The sequence below is a fragment of the Sciurus vulgaris genome (assembly GCF_902686455.1).
Source record: "Sciurus vulgaris genome assembly, chromosome: 4".
NCBI lineage: Eukaryota > Metazoa > Chordata > Mammalia > Rodentia > Sciuridae > Sciurus > Sciurus vulgaris.
In genome coordinates this window covers 88,182,606-88,202,409 of record NC_136464.1, presented here as the reverse complement: position 1 = coordinate 88,202,409, position 19,804 = coordinate 88,182,606, and the positions used below count along the sequence as shown (strand labels likewise).

The 19,804-nt window shown below is 42.4% G+C and overlaps 1 protein-coding gene across 1 annotated transcript in view; it reads left to right on the top strand.

Moving 5' to 3' along the window:
• WDFY4 (WDFY family member 4) overlaps positions 1–19,804 on the top strand; it is a 288,190-nt gene that overhangs the window by 114,063 nt on the left and 154,323 nt on the right. Inside the window, 9 exon segments of the mRNA XM_079138164.1 lie at positions 1,265–1,426; positions 2,006–2,097; positions 3,638–3,737; positions 5,697–5,902; positions 6,666–6,835; positions 8,701–8,826; positions 15,032–15,196; positions 18,325–18,528; positions 19,105–19,219. Coding sequence (XP_078994290.1) covers positions 1,265–1,426; positions 2,006–2,097; positions 3,638–3,737; positions 5,697–5,902; positions 6,666–6,835; positions 8,701–8,826; positions 15,032–15,196; positions 18,325–18,528; positions 19,105–19,219 — 1,340 coding nt within the window.

The window sequence follows — 19,804 nt, the reverse complement described above, 5'->3', positions numbered from 1 at the left end:
CTGCAGCTCTTCCTCTGGAAACCAGGTGGCTGCTGGGCAGCTTCACAGAGCATATCTGTCTCACTGGGCCAACTTGGGTCCCATGGCCAGGTCTGGAGCACAGATGGAAAGGAGTTAGAAAGAGGTAGCTCCAAAGTGAGAGATAAAACTAGCATCTGTCTACTGCTCACTAGGACTGTGACCAGGATAAGGAAGAAGCAAGACAGCAAAGCAAGCCTGTCAACCCTCCACTTCCTCATGGCCAGACCACTTTAGTGACCATCAGCACCTTTAGTGTTTTTAATGCATTTAAAAACATCTTTTCACTTGGACTCTTTATTATTGAATATCTACTATAAACCCACTACATTTCATACCCCATTCTTACTGCTGGAAATTTAGAAAAGAATAAGACACAATTCTGTGGAGAAGGAATATGGAAAGACAGGCTGCTCAGGGCAGTGACAGGAAAGAAGAGAAAGCAGCCACAACTCATGGATAGAGGGACACACATTACCTCTGTCCAGTCGATACATGTCAATCACATAGAATTGGCATGCTCCTGACTCTCCGGTATCTCAGGAATGTGGAACTTGGCAGAATTTAGTATGTTAATACCAAAAAGACAGTTCAAGAAGAGCAATCCACCCAAATTCATGTCCTCACATCCCCATTTTTCATTTTCTGTACTTATACCTTTTGTTTTCTTAGAAACAGACATTTACCCTGAGAGTTATTTTCTTTGGGGGAGTAGAACTTACTGGAAATTGGCTTTGTGATTATCTTAAGGAGGGGGATGTGGATACTTGAATTCTGTCTTTCTTCCCTTTGACTCTGTGGCATGTTTATCCACTTTGTGGTTTGGGGCGGGCAGGAAGATCACACACCCAGACAGGCTGCGAAAGGCCCTGTGCTCCTGGTTGTTGGGAAGTGCTCCTCGGTCACATGTATGTCTGCTGTCTTTGTTCTGTGTTTTCTGAGGCTAGCATTAGTTTTCCCTGAGGCTTGGAATTTAAAAGTCAATAATTGGGGTTTGTCTTTGAAGGCGGTTTCCGGGGGTGGGTGTGTGGGGTGGAAGGGACGGGAGGCACATGCCCAGCAACTCTGGCACTTGGCAGATGCATATTGGATGGGTGTCTGACAGCATCTTGACAAGTTGCCAAGAGAGCACTGGAGTCAGAGGGCCATGGAACCAGCCTAGCTTGGAAAATCTTTTTAGCAGAAACACAGCAAATTTGGTTCATTCCAGTAAAAGCTTTTATTTTCTCTCTTCTGGGATCACCAGGGAAGGACCCAGGAATGCTGAAGTTGCTCACCAGGCACAGCTTATACCTCAGCTTGTCTTTCTCTTCAATGAGCCTCGTCTTGCCCCCTCCAAGATCCCCACCATCATTGCCATTCTGGGCTGTCAGCTGAGGGGCCACTTCAGCATCCGTGATGTGCTCAGGTACCCGATTAAACTTCCCAGGGTGAAGGGCAGGGCCTCAGACTATTTCACAAGGGACTATAGACCCCTCTGTCTCATCATACTCAACATCATTTGGAACCTTCTAGAGGTTTCTGTTTTTGAGCCTGAGAGTTGGGAGAAGAGGAGGCTTGCTTGATTCAGGATGAGGGAGGCAAATGTCCCTACCAGAGCTATCTGTCTACTGCCTCCTGATGTTCAGACAAACCTGCTCTGCTCAAGAATTTCCATAAGCTCAGCCATCCTTAGCAACTGATGGCCGGTCTGCCTCCTGCAGAATTCCCAGAGAACAGTCCACACTGGTACCACATTCAGCCTTCTCTTTCCTCATACCTATCTGATATATTGATCTGAAAGAGCCAGAGTTAATATCTCTGAAGAATTCCAACAGATTTTTGAAGTCTCTGGAAATACTATTTTGATCACAGAATACCACAATTCCCCTCAAACCCACACTCGAAACGGTTCTTGGGTGGATCACCTAGAAAACACTAACATGAGCTGAGGAGACACGGGCTGCACCCCCTGTTGAGCTTGTCCTTCTTTCCCTGTTGCATAAAGGATTGGGCTGTTTGTTGTGTACACCCTCAAGCCTTCATCAGTGAACGAGAGGCAGATCTGCGTGGATGAAGCCCAGGACCTTTCCATGCCTGGTAAGAGGACCTTTCCCAGATGTCTTTCCCTGAAGGCATCAGGATAACCCTTACAATGCCTCAGGAGGCATGTGTTGTGAGGTTATTTTGCAGAGGGAGAAACTGAGGGAAAGGAAGGGGAAGGTATCCACAGCATACATAGGATACAAAGCAGTGACTTGGGAGGTCGCAGTTTAATGATTAAGGCCACAGACCAAATCAATTCCTATATTTCTACTTCAAACCCTGGAGTGGCTTCCAAGGGCTTCAGGACAGTCACATCCCTGGGGACTAGCACATGGGATCCTTTATACTCTGACCTCCCTTCCTGGTTGAATCCACCTCCACCCCCAGTGCCCTGATGAGTCCCAATTCCATTGCAGGTCCCAGCATGTGAGGGTGTGGACTCTGTCCTTGCTCTGGACATGCCTTTTTCTCCAGAAATGCTGTACCTTGCCCACTCCTCCCCATAACCTCTTCCACTGGACAAGCTGTCCTCAGTCCCAGCAGGCCAGATTAAGTCTCCCCCTGTGCTTCAAAAATCCCTTGGGTTTCTTGTAATGAACAAATTTGTGATTTCTTTCTTTGAGTCCCTCTCTCTCCCCATCTAGATACAGAACAGCAGCCCTGTCTTGTGCAACATTCCCTCTTCCAGGGTGTGAAGGGAGCCATGTCAACTGCTTTGTCACAGGCCCTCTAGATCTTCACTAAATGGGAGCCTGTAGCCACATTTGCCCATTTAAATTTGATTTTTAATCAATTAATATCAAATAAATTAAAAACTTAGTTCCTCGCACTAGCCACATTTCAAGTGCTCAGTCACCATGCAAGGTGAGTGGTCACTCTATTGGACAGGACAAATATGAGACAGTCTAATCATTGCAAAAGATTGGGACATCTTTACTCAATTTAGATAAATTATATCACCTTTTATCCTAAGATTAAGCCTTAAAAATGGGAATTACTGTTCCCATTTAGCAGATGAAGAAGCTGAGGCTTAGTGAGATTAGGAACTTAATCAGTGACAGGGCCAGCATCCAAATAGAGGGACATCTGATTCTTCTCCTCCAAGCTGCTTCATCAGTCCTACCTCTGTGCATGGTTGTACCCTGAATTGGTTATAAAATTATTAGCAGAGAGGGAATGAGGGAATAGAAAATGGGCCAAGAGTGGGCTTATTTGGTTCAATTCCCTTTTCCTATGGACTTAATTCTGTAACTTGAACCAAACATATTAAATATTATTAACCTGTTCTTTGGATTAACAATAATGACACTTGAGAAATCAAATTACTTCTTTCACTGGAATTTTTTTTTTTTTTTTTTTTTTAGGATAGGCAGCATTAAAGACATCTCTAGTTAAAGGGTACTTTAGAAACATTCCCTGAAATTCTTTTTAAGCATTACATTTAAGTCTAGAATTGAATGCCAAAATTTTGAGTCCCATCCGTGCACCAATTCCTGTGTAAACTAAGCATTTGATGAATATGATTGCTTGCCGCAGCAAATATTATGTCTCTTTACATCCGTTTTCTCTCAAATCTGAATTTTCTTTTTTGTAGCTGGAAGCCAAACATCTGGAAAGACAATCTGGCTCCGAAACCAGTTGCTGGAGATGCTGCTCAGTGTAATATCTTCCCCCCAACTTCATCTGTCCTCTGAGTAAGTAGCTCCAGGAAGAGCAATTTGGCAGGAGTTTGCCTCATACAGGGTACAGTATTAAAACCTTTTCTTAATGAAAAGTTTAGCATCTCTGAGTCTGTTTTCTGCTATGTATTTCCTGCCCTAGTCAGAAAGAAAATTATATTCTCTCCACCCAATAAACCAGACCTTGCCCTGAGATATTCTGATGCAAATGTTCAATGGGCACGAGTAACTAGAAACAGATTTGGTATAATTTCAACAAACTCTTTTTGTCACAATTGCTATCATGTAATTGTTATTGTTTGGCAGTTGTGACAATTGCTGACTTTGATGTCCTGTACTTGGCAGACAGCAGAATGGAGAAATGGTTAGCCTAAATGACATCTATCAAGGAAAAGGCTTGCCAGATTCTTCTGCTATTTATTGTTATTTGCTTTAGTTACTGCTCCAACTTGGAAAAAAGAAGTATCTGCCTTCAGTTAACTTTCAAAATAATGTGTAATGATAAAGGTGATTCCATTAACTCTCCCCACTGCCTGTCTGCAACCCTGGAGTCACTCATGCAACACCTATTTATTGAGTTCCTGCTGTATGCATGACACTATTCCTGGTTCCCTGAATGCAGCATTGAGCAAGTGAGCCCAGTTCCTTGCTCTTTCTCTTTATAGTTTAGTGTGTGGGTGTATTTGGGGCTGGAGGTGGAGGGGTACCCCTCAGTAAAGCAACCTTGGTTAAAAGGTTAATTTGAACCAGTGATTACAATTTTGCCAGCCTTTATGTTTCTAAAATCAAAACATGATAAAATTGGAACATGCCTGGGAGAGGAGCTAATTGGCTCTTTCCTTTTCCATCTTTTTGAAAGGGGATGCACTATAGCACTTAAGCACCTGGACTTTGGCATCTGGACCTCTAGGTTGGAATCATAGGGGAGGTTACATAAGCCCTGTGTGCCTTTCTCTACTCATCTGTATGAGAATAAAAATAGATGGATATCCCTGAGAATGGTATCTGAGATACTGTAAATACTGTATAAGCTAACTGCTACCATCACCATCATCATTATCAATACCATCATCATCACCATCACCATCATCATCTCTATTGCCTTCATCGCCACCACTACCATTATCATCATCACTGACTAAAATGACCAGAGTACACATCAAGTGCTCTGCCAAAGTCATCCATTTAGTAAATGTCAGAGGCAGGGCTAGAAAAGAGGACAGTTTCTTCACATTCTGCTCCAGTGCTCACTCCAGTGGACACAAGCCACACCCTCACTAGGCCTAGTCTGGCAGCTATTGGTGAGAGCACTGCCCAGCACAAATGGATCATTCTTTGGTTCCCAGAAGACCAGTTCTTTGCTGAGTCCATCATTCTTGCTGGAATGACCACTCACATTCTTGCAATTCAGTTCCTTCCAGCAGGTCTGTATTCTCTAGACTCATCATTTCAAAATTAATGTTTGAAAATGACAACTCATCATGCCTTTTTTTTGCCTAAATTGGTAAAGATGCATAAATATTGGACTTTTGTGTTTAGATTGGTTTTGACCAGAGTCTTTTAAAAAAGGAGATAAATAAGCATTATGTTTTTTACATGACTGTATTGATGGTAATTAAATGAGATGGGTGGCTATTCCTATACTGAATAAAAATATTAAGGGCCATGTACAGTTTTACATCTATTGATATGTAGTTCCAATTGCTTTAAACAGTTTTGAACAAATTATGTCACGGCCATTAGTAGACATATTCATCAACTATTCAACAATCTTGTCAGCATTTTATTTTACATTCTTTAAAATGTAATATGTACTTCATCAAGTGATAGTCAAATACTAACTTTTAACTTACCTTTCCTCAGTGACTCATGAGGCTGGACTTTATTTCTCTTTTCTGGACATGTCATTTGCTTGTGAACTGAAAGATATTTGATTGTATTTATTGACCCCCCCCCCCACACCCACACCCCCAGGTCAAAGGAAGAGATGTTTCTGAACCTGGGACCTGACTGGTTCCTGCTGCTCCTGCAGGGCCACCTGCATGCCAGCACCACTGTGCTGGCATTGAAGCTGCTGTTGTACTTTTTGTCAAACCCCTCCCTCCGTGGGCGATTCAAAGATGGCCTGCCTGCAGGATCCTGGGTGGAGCGAAGTATTGAGGGCATGGACATTGCAATGGGTGAGCATATGGCTGTCTCCAGAAAGGGGGGCCATCTCACCCTGGGTTGTGAGTGAGGACCAAGCCAGCCCCTCTCCGGTTGGGACCTTTGTAGCTCCATGCACTCTGATCAGCCCCAGCCCTCTTGCTGTTTCTTGCAGGATCCCTCCACAGCCTCACCACTCTTCAGTCTCTGATGGCTGCTTTCCTTCCTTAAAGGCTCCTTACTCTGTTTACACACTGGACACTTCACATACTGCTTCCTATTCCTGGCATGCCTCTTCTAGCAGATGTGGATTTAAATGCCACTCCCTCCAAGGGAGAGGAGAGTCCCACCTGAATTAGCACCTTTGTTAATTCTTTCTGTTCCTATTATTTTCCTCTTTAGTGTTATCACAATTCTGAAGCATATATTTATTTAGGTATTTAATTGCTTAAAGTCTGTAGGGTCCACTATACTGTAAGCTTCTTGATTGTCTGGAATTCTTTATACTTTTTCAAAGTACTATGTCCTTGTTGCTTTATATGTAATTGACTTGCTGCTTCCTACATAGTTGGCATTCATTATCTGTCACTGAATGAATGAATGAATGAGCATGTCAGGAACAGGAAAAGGAATTATCATTGAGCACTTTATTGTGCTCATCTCCACTAATGTGTATTTCTAGTCAGTGTTTCTATGGTATGGTGGGTTGCAGGGGGCTCCCTTATGTGAATACACCCACCTTAACCAGAAGTAGTTGTTCTCAACCTGAATTTTGTGCCTTTTCCACTCCATCAATAGACAACTTGAAGAGCCACCCTTCTGTACCTGACCTGAGCCCCTGTCTGCTTCCTGGATTCCGCGTCTTGAATGCCTTTCTGGCCCTCCGTGTTCATATTCCAGAAGTCTACCTCATTGTGTCCACCTTCTTCCTACAGACGCCACTTACAGAGCTGATGGACAGGCCGAAAGTAGGTTCTTGGATCACCCCTGGGAAGAGGGACACACTTGGTTTTCTGATCCCATATGATTAAGGAAGTTCCTTAAGACTATGCTTATCTCCCTCCACTTTTACCAACTGGGACTGTGTCTGATCTCTTCCTTCCATAGCAGTCCCACACCCCTAGACAGCTTTCAAATACCCTACCATCAACTCTGTGACCTCCTCAGCCTCTGCCTTCTGGCATCCCCACCCCCTGAGCAAATATGAATTACCTCAGGTTTGTTTTAAATTTTTCTCTTTGCAGTCAAGGAGAAGTTACTTGATGATGGGGTGGCCATGCCTCAGGAACCCAATCTCAACCACCTACTTAGCTGTGACCCGATTCATCAATTCACCATCTTTTCTCCGTTGTTGCTTAGGAAGCTTCTCAAGGCTGCTTTTGGATTCCTTCAACTTCTCTGGTCCACTCACTTGCGCTTTCTCATTGGTCCTTTCAGTTTCTCCTTTTCTAATGATTCTTCTCTCACAGACCATAAGATGTTAAATTATATCCACTTCGGCTCACACCGTTTATCAGCTGTTGCCCTAATTATCATTTTCCTGTCCTCCTTTGGCCAAGTTTTTCCAAAGAGGAGTTCACACCTACTGTGCACACCATCTCATCTTTCATATTCTCACTTGTTCACAATGAGTCCAGGTATTACTTGGCTTCCATTCCTGCAAGACCAAGTTTGAGCTCCATAGCCAGCATCAAGCTGCCACATGCTTGAGTACCTAGCTTGTCTCTCCAACCTGGCTCTAACTTACCTTCCTTCATGCTATGACTGTACTGGATCATCTCTCCATTAAGACAAGCTGCTTTGTGCTTACTTGTCCTGTGACCTTACTGATTCTTTCCTCCCTCATCACCTGCTCGGTGGGAGTGTCCTCCCCTAGAACTCAGCTCCAATGTCACCTCCTGCTTAGCACCCTAGGCATTTCCTCCTTTATGCCCCAGTGAACTTTACCTCATATGGCACCACACATGTACCTCTTAGACACTGAGTTCCAGAAGAACAGACTCCACTTTTTTTTTTTTTTTTAACTCACCTTTCTGGGTGCCTGACAAATAATAGATTTGGAAATTGTTTCTTGATCTTAAGTTGAGTTAAACTGAGCTGAGCTGAAATAGGGAAAGGACATGATTTGGCAGAGAAAGTTAAAAAATTCACCTCTCTTGTATATCCCTATGTTTGACAGATTAAAATCTTGATGTATGCTAATAGGGTAGCTCACACTTCAATATAAAGTTCTGAATATAACTATGCTAAGTTCAGCAAGACCTGAATTTTTATTTCTTTAACAATATATTATAGGAAACAAACATCTACTAAGTGTCAAGAACTATGATAGATTCTTTACATATTTTATTTTGCTTGATATTTAAACAATCCCATGGGGTAGAAAATGTGAATTTCCATTTTATAGAGAAGGAAACTGAACTGCCAACAGGCCAAACAGCTTTCCTGAGCTATTAAAATGGCAAAGTCAGGGCCTCTTGATTCTAAATTCCAAATTATTTCCTCTATACTGTACTTTCCCCTGAACTTTTGCATTCTTCCTATGCTTATGTAATCTCATCTACAAAAAAGATATTAAAGCCCACTGTGCTATACCCGCAGCCCAAAAGAACGAAATTGCTGCAAGCTGCTAGTGGGTCCTCAGCAGCTTTTTGGAATTGTGTTTATCTTATGAACCATCAGTTGAGCTGGAATTCTCCATATGGGTTAACTACTGAGGTTGCTACTATGCTGTTTTGCTTTTTCCACTGGGACCCTCTGGTAAATGCTAGCACTGGTTGCAAAGTTGGTGTGCTGCCACAAGTCTCCTTATGGCTCCTGCTTCCTTCTTAAGGGTAGCCTAGATGCCATGCTTCAGTGGCTCCTGCAGAATCACCACCAGCAAATAGTCCTTCGGGATGGACTGTGCACAGAAGGTGCCTTGTTGCTCCTGGAAATGCTGAAAGCTACCATGAATCAGGTGAGACTCACTACCTACTCCAGAAGGTTCTGTTGAGAAGGCAAGTTTGGAAAGGTCATCTTGATTCTTCTCAGCAGCTTCCTAGAAATGCCAATGTCTTAGTCCATTCTCTGTTGCTATAACAAAATGCAAGAGACCAGTAATTTATAATAAATAGAAGTTTATTTAGCTTGCAGTTCTGGAGTCTCTGAAGTCCAAAAGCATAGCATTGGCATCTTTTGGCATCTGGTGAGGGCTTTTGTGCTATATCATAACATGGTAGAGGGCATTACTCAGGAGACAGAGAAAGTATGCTAGCTATAGGCTCTCTTCCTCTTCTTATAAAGTCACTAATGCCATCACGTAGGCACTACCCTTATGATCTCATTTAATTCTAATGACTTCCCAAAGGCCCCACCTCCAAATACCAGTAGAATAGGAATTTAAGGACTAAACTTCCAACACATTCACTTTTAGGGAACATATTGAAACCATAGCAGCTGGTAATTAGCAAAATAATATAGAAGAGGTAAAGTAGGCGGCCAAGAGACGTCTATTTCTCATTTATTTAAACATTTGGTTTTCTTCACTGGGGAGATTTACTGCCTTTAGTCAAAGGAAGCATTTCTGAAGAGAAAGAGGGGCCTCTCCTTCCAAGGAACTCACCTCCACCAGGTCAGTTGGGCTTTGTCCAGGAGTGACCTGCGAGGTAAAGAGCCATCTTAGAGAAGGCAGGTGGCCACCAGCTAGAGACATAACAGAAGTTTCTGGAGTAGGTAACCTTTGATTTGGACCTTCAAGATACCCTATAAATGGGTGTATAACATTATTTTAGACATGGAAGCAACTGTGAGGAGAGAAGAACATATGACTTGTGAATAGGAGTAATTAATAGTCAGCCAGCTAAACATGATCTTGCATGAAAGGTTGAAAGATTCGACTTTATTCTGCAGACACCAAGGGCAATTGGAAGCTTGATTGTGTGAGGAAACTTCATCACTTTTTGTAAAAATGATACACAATTATCTACTTAACATTTAAACAAAAGAGAAAAGCAGAAAATAAAAATCACCTGACATACCCCAGATATGACCTCTGTGAACTTCAGTGGGACATCCCTCCAGACACCTCTTGAAGGTTACATCCTATCCTTATAGAGGATGAGACCACAAAAATTCTTTTTGCCTTTTTCCCATCAACATTTATTATTTTTTTTTATTTTTATAGACTGCATTTTGATTCATTGTATACAAATGGGGTGCAACTTTTCATTTCTGTTCTTATGCACAAAGAAGATTCATACCATTTGTGTAATCCATCTCAATAAAATGGGAAAACATAGTAATCATCTATATTTGTAATAAAACTTTCAAAGTGCTTGTTGTTATAAAAAGCCTGTAATGGACTTTCTTGAAAAATCCTTGTTTCTTTCTTGTTTGATGACCTCCTGCGGTGTAGGATAGTGGGTCAAAGAGCATTTTCTTTTAGATGCACTTCTCAGAAAGAAGTGCACATATATGTATCCCACCATCTAATATACTTCTCAATATCTTGTATAGAAGTACTTAGGCCCATCCTCATAGCCTCAGTAATATGGGCAAATGGATGATGGTTACAAATTTGGGTTCTTTTGCATTTATTTTTACTAAGGTTAAAACCGTTTTATAGGTTTATTAACACCATTTATATCCCTATAAATTGCCTGTTTATTCATCTTTCATCTTTTTTGGGGGGTTACTGGGGATTGAACTCAGGGGCACAAAGCCACTGAGTCACATTCCCAGCACTATTTTGTATTTTATTTAGAGACAGGGTCTCACTGAGTTGCTCAGCACCTCACTTTTGCTGAGGTTGGCTTTGAACTGATGATCCTCCTGCCTCAGACTCTGGAGCTGCTGGGATTACAGGCATGCGCCATTTCAATCTGCATCTATCTTTCATTTTTTACCAACTTCTCTCTCTCTCTCTCTCTCTCTCTCTCTCTCTCCCTGTCTCTCTGTGGTTATGTTGAGACATTTTGTAAATAGGAATTTTTAAAAAAGTCTTTTAGCATGTAATTAGATGATCATATATTTTTTTTATTTTAACCAGTTACCTATGAGGAATTACATCACTAAATTTCTTTGAATTCTCAATCACTCTGTTCTTTTTTTAAATTGTACTTCCTTATTCTGTTTGCAAATATATATTGATGATTTTGTATGCATATTTATAAATGATATTAGGCTGTTGGTTTCTTTTTGTTTTATCTTTGTGAGGTTTTGATATTGATATTATGCTAGTTTAATATTAAAAATTGGTCTCTTTCATATACAAATTGATGTTAAATCTATAATTCATATATTATTTAAATGCTTCTATGAAACTGTCTGGGTCTGAATTTTTTCCACAATTATTGACTTGTTTAGTCTTCTAAATGTTTTCTTGACCCAGTTTAGTTAATTGATATTTAAAAATAATTATCCATTTATTCAATTTGTACAAATGGTATTGTGTTAGTGAGCTTTCCATTACTATAACAAACAAGTACTTGAGGTGAGAAACTTATGAAGAAAAAGGGTTTGTTTTGACTCACAGTTTTAAGGGTTTCAGTTTAGTTGGCCTCATTGCTTTGTGCCTGAGTGGCACATCATGGCAAGAGTACGTGATGGAGCAAAACTGCCTAATCCACAGCCAATCTGAAAAACAGCGGAAGTGGAAGAAGCTGAGGTCCCACAATTCCTTTTGAGTTCACACCCCTCATGACTTAAAAACCTCCCACTAGTCCCCCACCTCTTCAAATTTTCACCCATCTCCAAATAGCCCCAAACTGGAGACCAAGCTTTTGATGCACGTGGGCTCTTAGAGGACATTCTGGATCCAAATTATAGCAGATCTCTTCTAATTTATAATTTCCTATGCATTATTTCTCTCCTTACTCTTAGTTTGGGGGCTCATGCTTTCTTGTTACCATACCCTTCTTGTTTCTTAAGGAGCTGAAGTCTTATGGGTTTAAAAAACTAGATTTTGTATATCCTTATTAGTCTCCTGATATTTTCTTTCAATTTCTAAGATTTTTATGTTTGGCAATTTCAGTTTTGTTGTGTTCTAAAACTCCTTTGATTCCTATTTTTCAATGTGCATGTGGTTAAGCTTACGTTTTCACATTTTTATCTATCTCAGTCTTATTTTTATCTTGGTTAGATAATAAGATATGTACATTTTCCATTTTTGAGAAATGTATTCATTCTACTATAGGCCTAATGTTCAATTAATTTGGGGGTTCCTTAAAATGTATATTTTTTGTTTATAGCATAAGGAATCTGTTACCTACCTAATCAGCTACTTTCATGAAAAATAAACAAGCAAAATTAGTTGCATAAGCTATTTAAAACAAAATGTGTAATGTACTGAGAGAAGTAAAAATGTAAGACCAAAAATTTATATCACAGCAGTAAGTATAAAAAGTTAAGCTAATATGTTAAAGATGTGAATTTTAGACTAGGTTAAAAACAAGACCCAGCCTTTTTCGATGTGTTGGAATTACAAACATATGCAATGAGAACAAAGCCACTCCCTGATTTCATACAATGAAGATACCTGTCATGAAAGTATGTTTTACCAAGAACAGCAGACAAGTATCTAAATATAAAAGGCAAAAACTAGAAAGTTAAGTGAAAAAGATTAGAACCTAATTGTGGGACTAACCCTAATATATCTTTCTGAAAAAGTTCAATTTATTGCACAGTGAATACCCAAAGGTTTTATTTGCTCCACATCCTTGTCAGTGTTTTGTTTTATAGTTTCCTTGGTTTTGACGCTATGCTAGAGCAATGTCTGTTCTTTTCCTCTGCATTGCAAGGTATATGCTGTTCTTTCAAATGTATTCAGAAAGTCAGCATATCATTAAAAAGAAAATAAAAAGTTCAGTTTGTTTTATTTTACTTTTTCTTGGAACTTTATTTTGTTTGATATTATACCGTTGACCAGTGGTAACCATAGATTTGATTGCCTGTTCTTGAATTTCATATAAATGGAATCAGACAGTACATATTCTTTTGCATCTGACCTTTTTCACTCATCATTACATTTTGGGATTCACTTATGTTGTTGTGTTATCAGTAATTCAATTTTTTTTTTTTATTATTGAGTAGTACTTTCTTGTGATAATTAATCACAACAATTCTGGCTTGTTTCAGTTTGAAAACATGCTATATACCTATCTTTTGGTAGGCACATGTACTCCTTTCTGTTGGAAATGTCTCCCAGGAATGAAATTGTGAATCATCAGTTATACACATGACTTACTTTAGTAAATAATACCTAATAGTTATCCAAAGTGGAAGAACAAATTTACATTATCACCAGGTTTTATTGGAAGGGTTTTATTTGCTCCACAACCTTGTCAGTGTTTTGCATTATTAGTGGTTTTGATTTTAGACATTCTGCTACATGTGGTAGTCCTTTGGAAGAGACAGCATTGTCTCCATTGTGGAGATGTAGAAAGGAAGCTGTGGAGGTTAATTCATCCAAGCAAGATCACAGAGCTCAGGCACAGTGGAAGCACAGGAGTCCAGCACAAGCATCATGATTCTAGGTCATGTCTATGACTTGACCTTCAAGGAATCTCTGTTACTTGGTAGATCAAATCCAAATTCTTCTTTCAAAAGTGCAAGTCCTCTGTATGACCTGACCTTCTAGCTTCTTCTGTATTTACCCTGTGCTAGTTATTGCAAAAATAAGCCAGATCACTGAAATGCCTCATTTAATCCTCACTGTAACCTTCTGAAATAGATCATACATAGCACAATTCTTTTTCCAGAGGGAGCATAGGGAGATTAAGGAGCTGGTCCAAGGCTACACTTGTTAGTAGGTGGCAAAGACAGAGTTCCATCCAGATTGACTAACTCCAGAGAGAGCTCTCTGAACTCCTTTTGTTTCTTATATTCACCTGTAAATCTAATATTGTGCTGCAAGAACCTGGAAGAGATCCAGATGCAGGTGTCTTCAGAAACTGTTTCTCTCTGCCTCCCTGCCCCAGCCTATCCCAAACCCTCTCTGGATCCTGGAAATGTGATTCTAATTACCCACATGTTTTGTCATTTTTCTACAATTACAATTGAGTTTCCCAGTGTGAGACATGGTCCAGGCACTTGGGAGCTACTTAGCAAACAGGACATTCTAACTTGAGCAAACCAGGACAAGACTGAGAGTGAGGCTGGAAGGTATGTGAGGAAGCCATCCATGGGAGAGGCTGACGCTGAGTTACCAGACTCATAGGAAGGGCCTGATGACCCCTTAGAGTGTTGGTAAGAGTAGGCTAAATGTCACTCAGTCTGTTTGTCAGTGAAGCCATATAGCAGATCAGGTTGAGGTTGGTCAGGTCTCAAATTTCAGGTATCCTATCCATTCAAGACAGTAAGACTTTAGGCAGCAGCTGGATACCCTGGTTGGGCTTGGCTCAGTCTCTGGACAGAGTGACTGGGCAGTGTGGTCAAGGAAGTTGAGCTATAGAAGGTTACTAGGGCACAGTCAAGATTTCAGGGTGGAGACTCAGCCATGTTGCCAAGACCAGTGGGGAGAGGGATCCAATGTGAGGGAAAACTAATGTCTCAGCAAGTGACTGGGCACTGGCTTGGTACAACATGATCCATTCCAGAACCCCCCACACCCTGGCTGGCAGGAAAGGGCTTCTCAAGTCCCCTCCAGCCTCAGACAAGGTATGCCCCACTAATGGTATGCCCCAGTGTGAGAGTCTACAGGTGGGAACATCAGCACTGGGCTAGGAAAGACTGGGTTACCTCTGTTGGGCAAGTCCCTTGAGCTCAGTGTACCATGTCTAATCACATAGGGATTGTGTGGGGAAGACAGCAAATCTCATAGCTAATCTCCTGGGTTCAGGTTCTGGCTCTGTTACCCACTGAATGACCTTTGACAAAACAATGGAAACTCTCTGGGCCTCGGTGTTTCCCTCTGTAAAACAGGAGTAAATATAGAGCCTACCTCAGAGGGTTGCTGTGAAGTAGAAGAGGAATGTGCGTTAAGCACTGTGTCCATACATAGGAAACATTTCCCCATTTGTTATCCAGTACCCAGTGCCAACCTACAGTCTTAAGTGACTCACAATAGCATGTCTTGTGGAGAGTCTCCAGAAGGAAGTTTTCTCCTAAGATTTCCATTCCTCTGACTGACTCAGGCAGCCCCAGTCATGCCACTATGCACCATGTCTCATGTATTGTGTCTGCAGCCCTTGACAGGTTCTGAAGATGGCACCTGGCAACAGACATTCCCAGTCAGCATACTGCAGTTCCTCAGCCTGGTGCACCGCACCTACCCCCAGGACCCAGCATGGTGGGCCCCAGAGTTTCTCCAGATCTTGGCCACAGTCACCTTCCCACTGGGAACCCAAAAGGTAAGGCATGCTGCTGCCCTGCACCTGGGAGAGCAGTGTGAACTTCACCATCCTTCATGGGTGAGAGACTAAATTCCTCCCTACCTCTCAAAGTTAAAATACACTTAAAGCAACTTGACTGGAACATTCAATAAACAACTTGGGTAATTTTCCTTTTCTTGGCTGAGATGCAACTAGAGGTTGTTTTCAGTTCTGGGATTCAGTCATTTTTGAGTTGTTAGAAATCTTAGTAATGAAAAATTCCATGGTAGATCAAGTCCAATTCTATATGGAATATTCACATACTGGTAATAGGAAACAAAGAATCCCTTTCCAGGAAACCTGCTGCCTATGTACCAGTCAAGGGAAGGGTGGTACCTTTGTTCTCAGCACACCTGTCCTGTTTGCAGGCCCCTCGGGACATGACTCACATCTCCTTCCAGGCAGTAGGTTTGTGAAGGACCAACTTAGAGTCAGAAGAGGACAGAGGACTGACTTGGGTCTTGATTTTCTATGATGAGCAGTTCGAGAAGTGGCTTTGGGAAGATCAAGAGGGGGTCCCAGCAACTCAAGGGCAGCCAAGTCAAGGGATTTATAATCCAGGACAAGCAACTGGGCACAGTGGCATATACCTGACATACCTATAATTTAGGAGGCTGAGGCAAATTTGAGTCCAAGCTCAGCAACCTAGTGAAACTTTGTCTCAAAATAAAAAACAAAAGGGTCTAGAGATATAGCTCAATGGTAGAGCACTTGTCTAGTATATGCCATGTGCCAGTCCTGGATTAATTCTGTCTGTCTGTCTGTCTGTCTGTCTGTCTGTCTGTCTCTCTCTCTCTCTCTCTCTCTCTCTCTCTCTCTCACACACACACACACACACACACACACACACCCCTACCTACAACAAGCACAGAGCTGGGCATGGAGTGGATGCTCCAAAATAATTTGCTAAAAGATCAAATGAATGGAAGAAATGTTCTCTTAGCTAACCTTTTGCAGAGGTGTGTCCATATTGACAGTGTCCATCTCCTAACTTCTGTGGCAAATTGGTCCCAAACATGGTGCTTCACATAACACTAACAGCAATCAGAAAGAGGAAAGAAGAAAATGAGACTCAGAGAGACAAAGTGGTGATTTTAAGTCTCATCTCACAAAATGATTGAGAGGCCAAAGTATGTCACAGTTCCTGGGATTAATATGCAGCAAAGCTAACATTTAAATTTTGGTCTTTCACTCCAAAGCCTGAGTCCTTTACATTTAAACCCATATAATGGGTTTAAAATAAAGTTAAGTAACTGAAGAAAATTGAAGAGTACAGTTAGCCTTCTGTACCTATGGGTCCCCCATCTGGAATTCAATTAACCTCAGATAGAAAATATTTAAAAATTTTTTTTGTCTGTAGTGAATATGTGTAGATGTTTTTCCTCATGTTCTCTAAACAGTAGATTTATAACAGTTACATAGCATTTTTATTGCAGTAGGCATTGTGAGTAATCTAGAGATAATTTAAAGTATATGGGAGGTTGTGCCTAGGTTTTGTGTAAATGCTATGCCATTTTATGTGAGGGACTTGAACATTTGCAGAATTCATGCTCACGGGATTCTGGAACTAATTCCTCACAGATATTTGGGGGCAACTGTAATTAGACTACATACAAAGACGAGAATTTCCAAAAAGATAAAATGGTTTCAAAATGGTTTGATGGATTAATATCTACTCAAGTAATTTACTAGGCAATTAAGAATAAACAAAAGGCAGTGATAGGCCCAGGAAGGCCCTGCTGGCTGAAGCCATGGGTGGGGGTGGGATCTACACAGAGAAACTCAGGTGGCTCAGACCAGGCAGGGAAGAAGGACAATTTTACAGGCTGTCCCCTGCAATCTCGTTGGCAGGTCCTCTGCAGGGGGCCAAGACCCTAAAGTCTTCAGCTGGACATCTTAATCCTGATGCCCATCTCGGACCCTACCCCCGAGGGCCAGGCTTGACATCTGCTGAGTTGAGGCTCCAGCTGAGCACACACCCTGACCCAGGGATCGTCTTCCTCACATTTACCAGTTTCTGCCTGGAGGAAGGCCTCACCCAAAAGTCACCTCGGCAGCTAGCAAGCACCCTAGTGGGCCAGTAGGGCACTGTATTGGGGTTCCTAGCTCCAATTCCAAGACATTTCTCTCTTGTCACACTCTCTTGTCTTGTCCCAGATCCTAGTCAGCTTGCTAGGCCTTTGTTGCACAGAAAATGTTACAGACCCTCCCTACACAGAAGGCTGGCAGCCAAAAGCCTTCGATTTGCTATGAATTTATATGGCATCTTTCCAGTTGAGGCCGCATGGAGCTAATTAATGCAGTCGCCACCTCCCTAGGTGCCATTAAATTCGTTTTATGGCTTAATTAAGAACGGCAGCATTAATTTTATGAATGAGCAAAGGGAGGTGCCAGCAGATGAAGGCGCATGAAAAGTTCATGGGCCAGGAGTCAGGAGTCCCTGGCCGCGTGTCCTTGGGTGTGTCATTCGGCCTCCCTGCATCTCCAGGTCCTTTTGGACTCTCTGGGGTAATGACCCCTGTCTCCTCTATCCCCTACTTTTATAAACCTCAAATGAGAAAGTGAATGCTGAAGCACTTCAGGGATTTGATGAAAGGACTCTACAGTTCTGCTTCTCCTTCTTTCTTACCTGAGGGTCCTGTTTGTCAACATGAGCAGACCTGGGCAGGAGGAAAAGGTGGGACCCAGTGACCATTGACCCCATACCAAGCTGCCAGGCATTGCTGTATCCATTATTCTCTCATTTCATTCCCACAAATCCTCTGTGAGATCGTTTTGATGATTGCTATTTAACTGATGGGCATCTGGCTTGGAGGAGAGAAATGACTTGCCCCCAACACATTCTGGACTTGGTTGCTGAGCACTGCAGTTCTCTCTAACTTGGTGGCTTAGCTGTTTTGCATGATATCAATCTATCTCAGTCAGATTCTCAGACCACAGTGGCAACTGTGGTCATAGGCAAGTAGGCCCTGGGCAAATCACATACTTTGTCAGAGCCTCAGTTTCCATCCATGTCAAGGGTATGATGATAATTCTGCCTGTGCCTATCAGAGGCAAATGTGAAAGAACTTCTAGGCCCCACATATTATGGTTCTCTTGTCTTTGAGGGACCTCTGGCTGAGTCCACCGGGGACACCAGCAGTCCTGGGGCTGCATCTCAGGGTGACAGCACCAAGGAGGGTCTTCAGGCTCCTGCCAAGTCACATCCTGCCCGGAGGCAGCTGAGAGACTTCACTCAGATTCTCTTGAGGGAGCTCCTGCTTGGTACCCCTAGCCCCAAACAGTGGCTGCCACTGGAGGTGCTTTTGGAGGTAGGTTGTCTCTTATGGGAGTGGGTCTGGGAGGGCTGAGCCCTGCAAAAGAAGGGTATGAATAGGCCTGAAGATGCTGGCTGGCCAGTGGTAGAGACCACCTCCTCCTACTACAGTGATCTGGGGGGTTGTGTATGAACTGCAGGCCCTGGAAGAGTGCCGGGTGAATAGACAAAAGGGAGGACAGGGTCCTAGAAGTTGAGTATGAGGTGAGGGTTTTATGTAAGTGATACATTGTGGGGGCTGCTCTTAGGAGGAGAGAGGGAAGCAAAGGGCAGGGGGAGATGCTCTCCCAGAGGTGGTCTCAGTCAAAGCCTGGTCTCAAAGGGGTGCTGGTATCCTATCTGTGTCCCAGAGTCAGCCTTATCTTAAAGGGCACCTGCCAGGTGGCCTTGACTGTGAACTAACCCACATGCTTATTCACCCTGGGAAGTGGGTGTTACGTACTAGATAAGGCAACTCGGTCAGCAGAAAGCAATGCCCTGGAGAAGACACAGTGTGAGTGGTCAGCTGGATATTAGTATGCCTGCCAGGCAAGGGGTTAAGGGGACATTATGGCTATGCAACTGCTTCCAGGCTTGTCCAGACAATGCTACCAGTCAACAGAAGCGTGACTTCCAGTCCGAAGTCCTTCTTTCTACCATGGAAATATTCCACATCATGAGTGGAGGCAACATGCCAATACTCAGAGGTGAGTGGGGTGATTTAGTCCTCCCTGTTTTCTGGCATTAGGCAACTACTGGCTGAGCAGGAAAGCCAGCATGCTCACCTACTCCTGATTTGACTGTGGGGTGATTCATCCTCCATCTGGGCATATCCTCCATGTTTCTGTAACAAGAGCTCATTGACCCCTGCCCAGTGAGGGATGAGATGCTTTCTGCTTTCCATGACACCCCTGCCATCGCTGGGCCACTTGGAGACAAAAAGTCTTTCTGTCCTTTGGGTTAAAATTGATTCTTCTCTAGCTTCAGTACAAATGTGACCCCTTTCCAGAAGAGAAGTCCAGGCAGCAGGGATTTAACAGTCCTCTGCTCAGTATCTTGTGTTGTGCACCTGTGTCTGGGTACAGAATAGGTGCTTGGCAAATGTTTCTTGAATCAATGAATCTGGATTAAGATTCTGCCTCTGTTCTTCAGAATTTGAAATGGAGACTTCATCAAAACAAAACAAAACAAAACAAAACAAAAAACCAGTTCCAGAGCAACTGCCCTTTCTCCATGATATTAAACATTCTTTCTGTCATTTTTGAGACATGGGAATCCCTAGCTACATGACT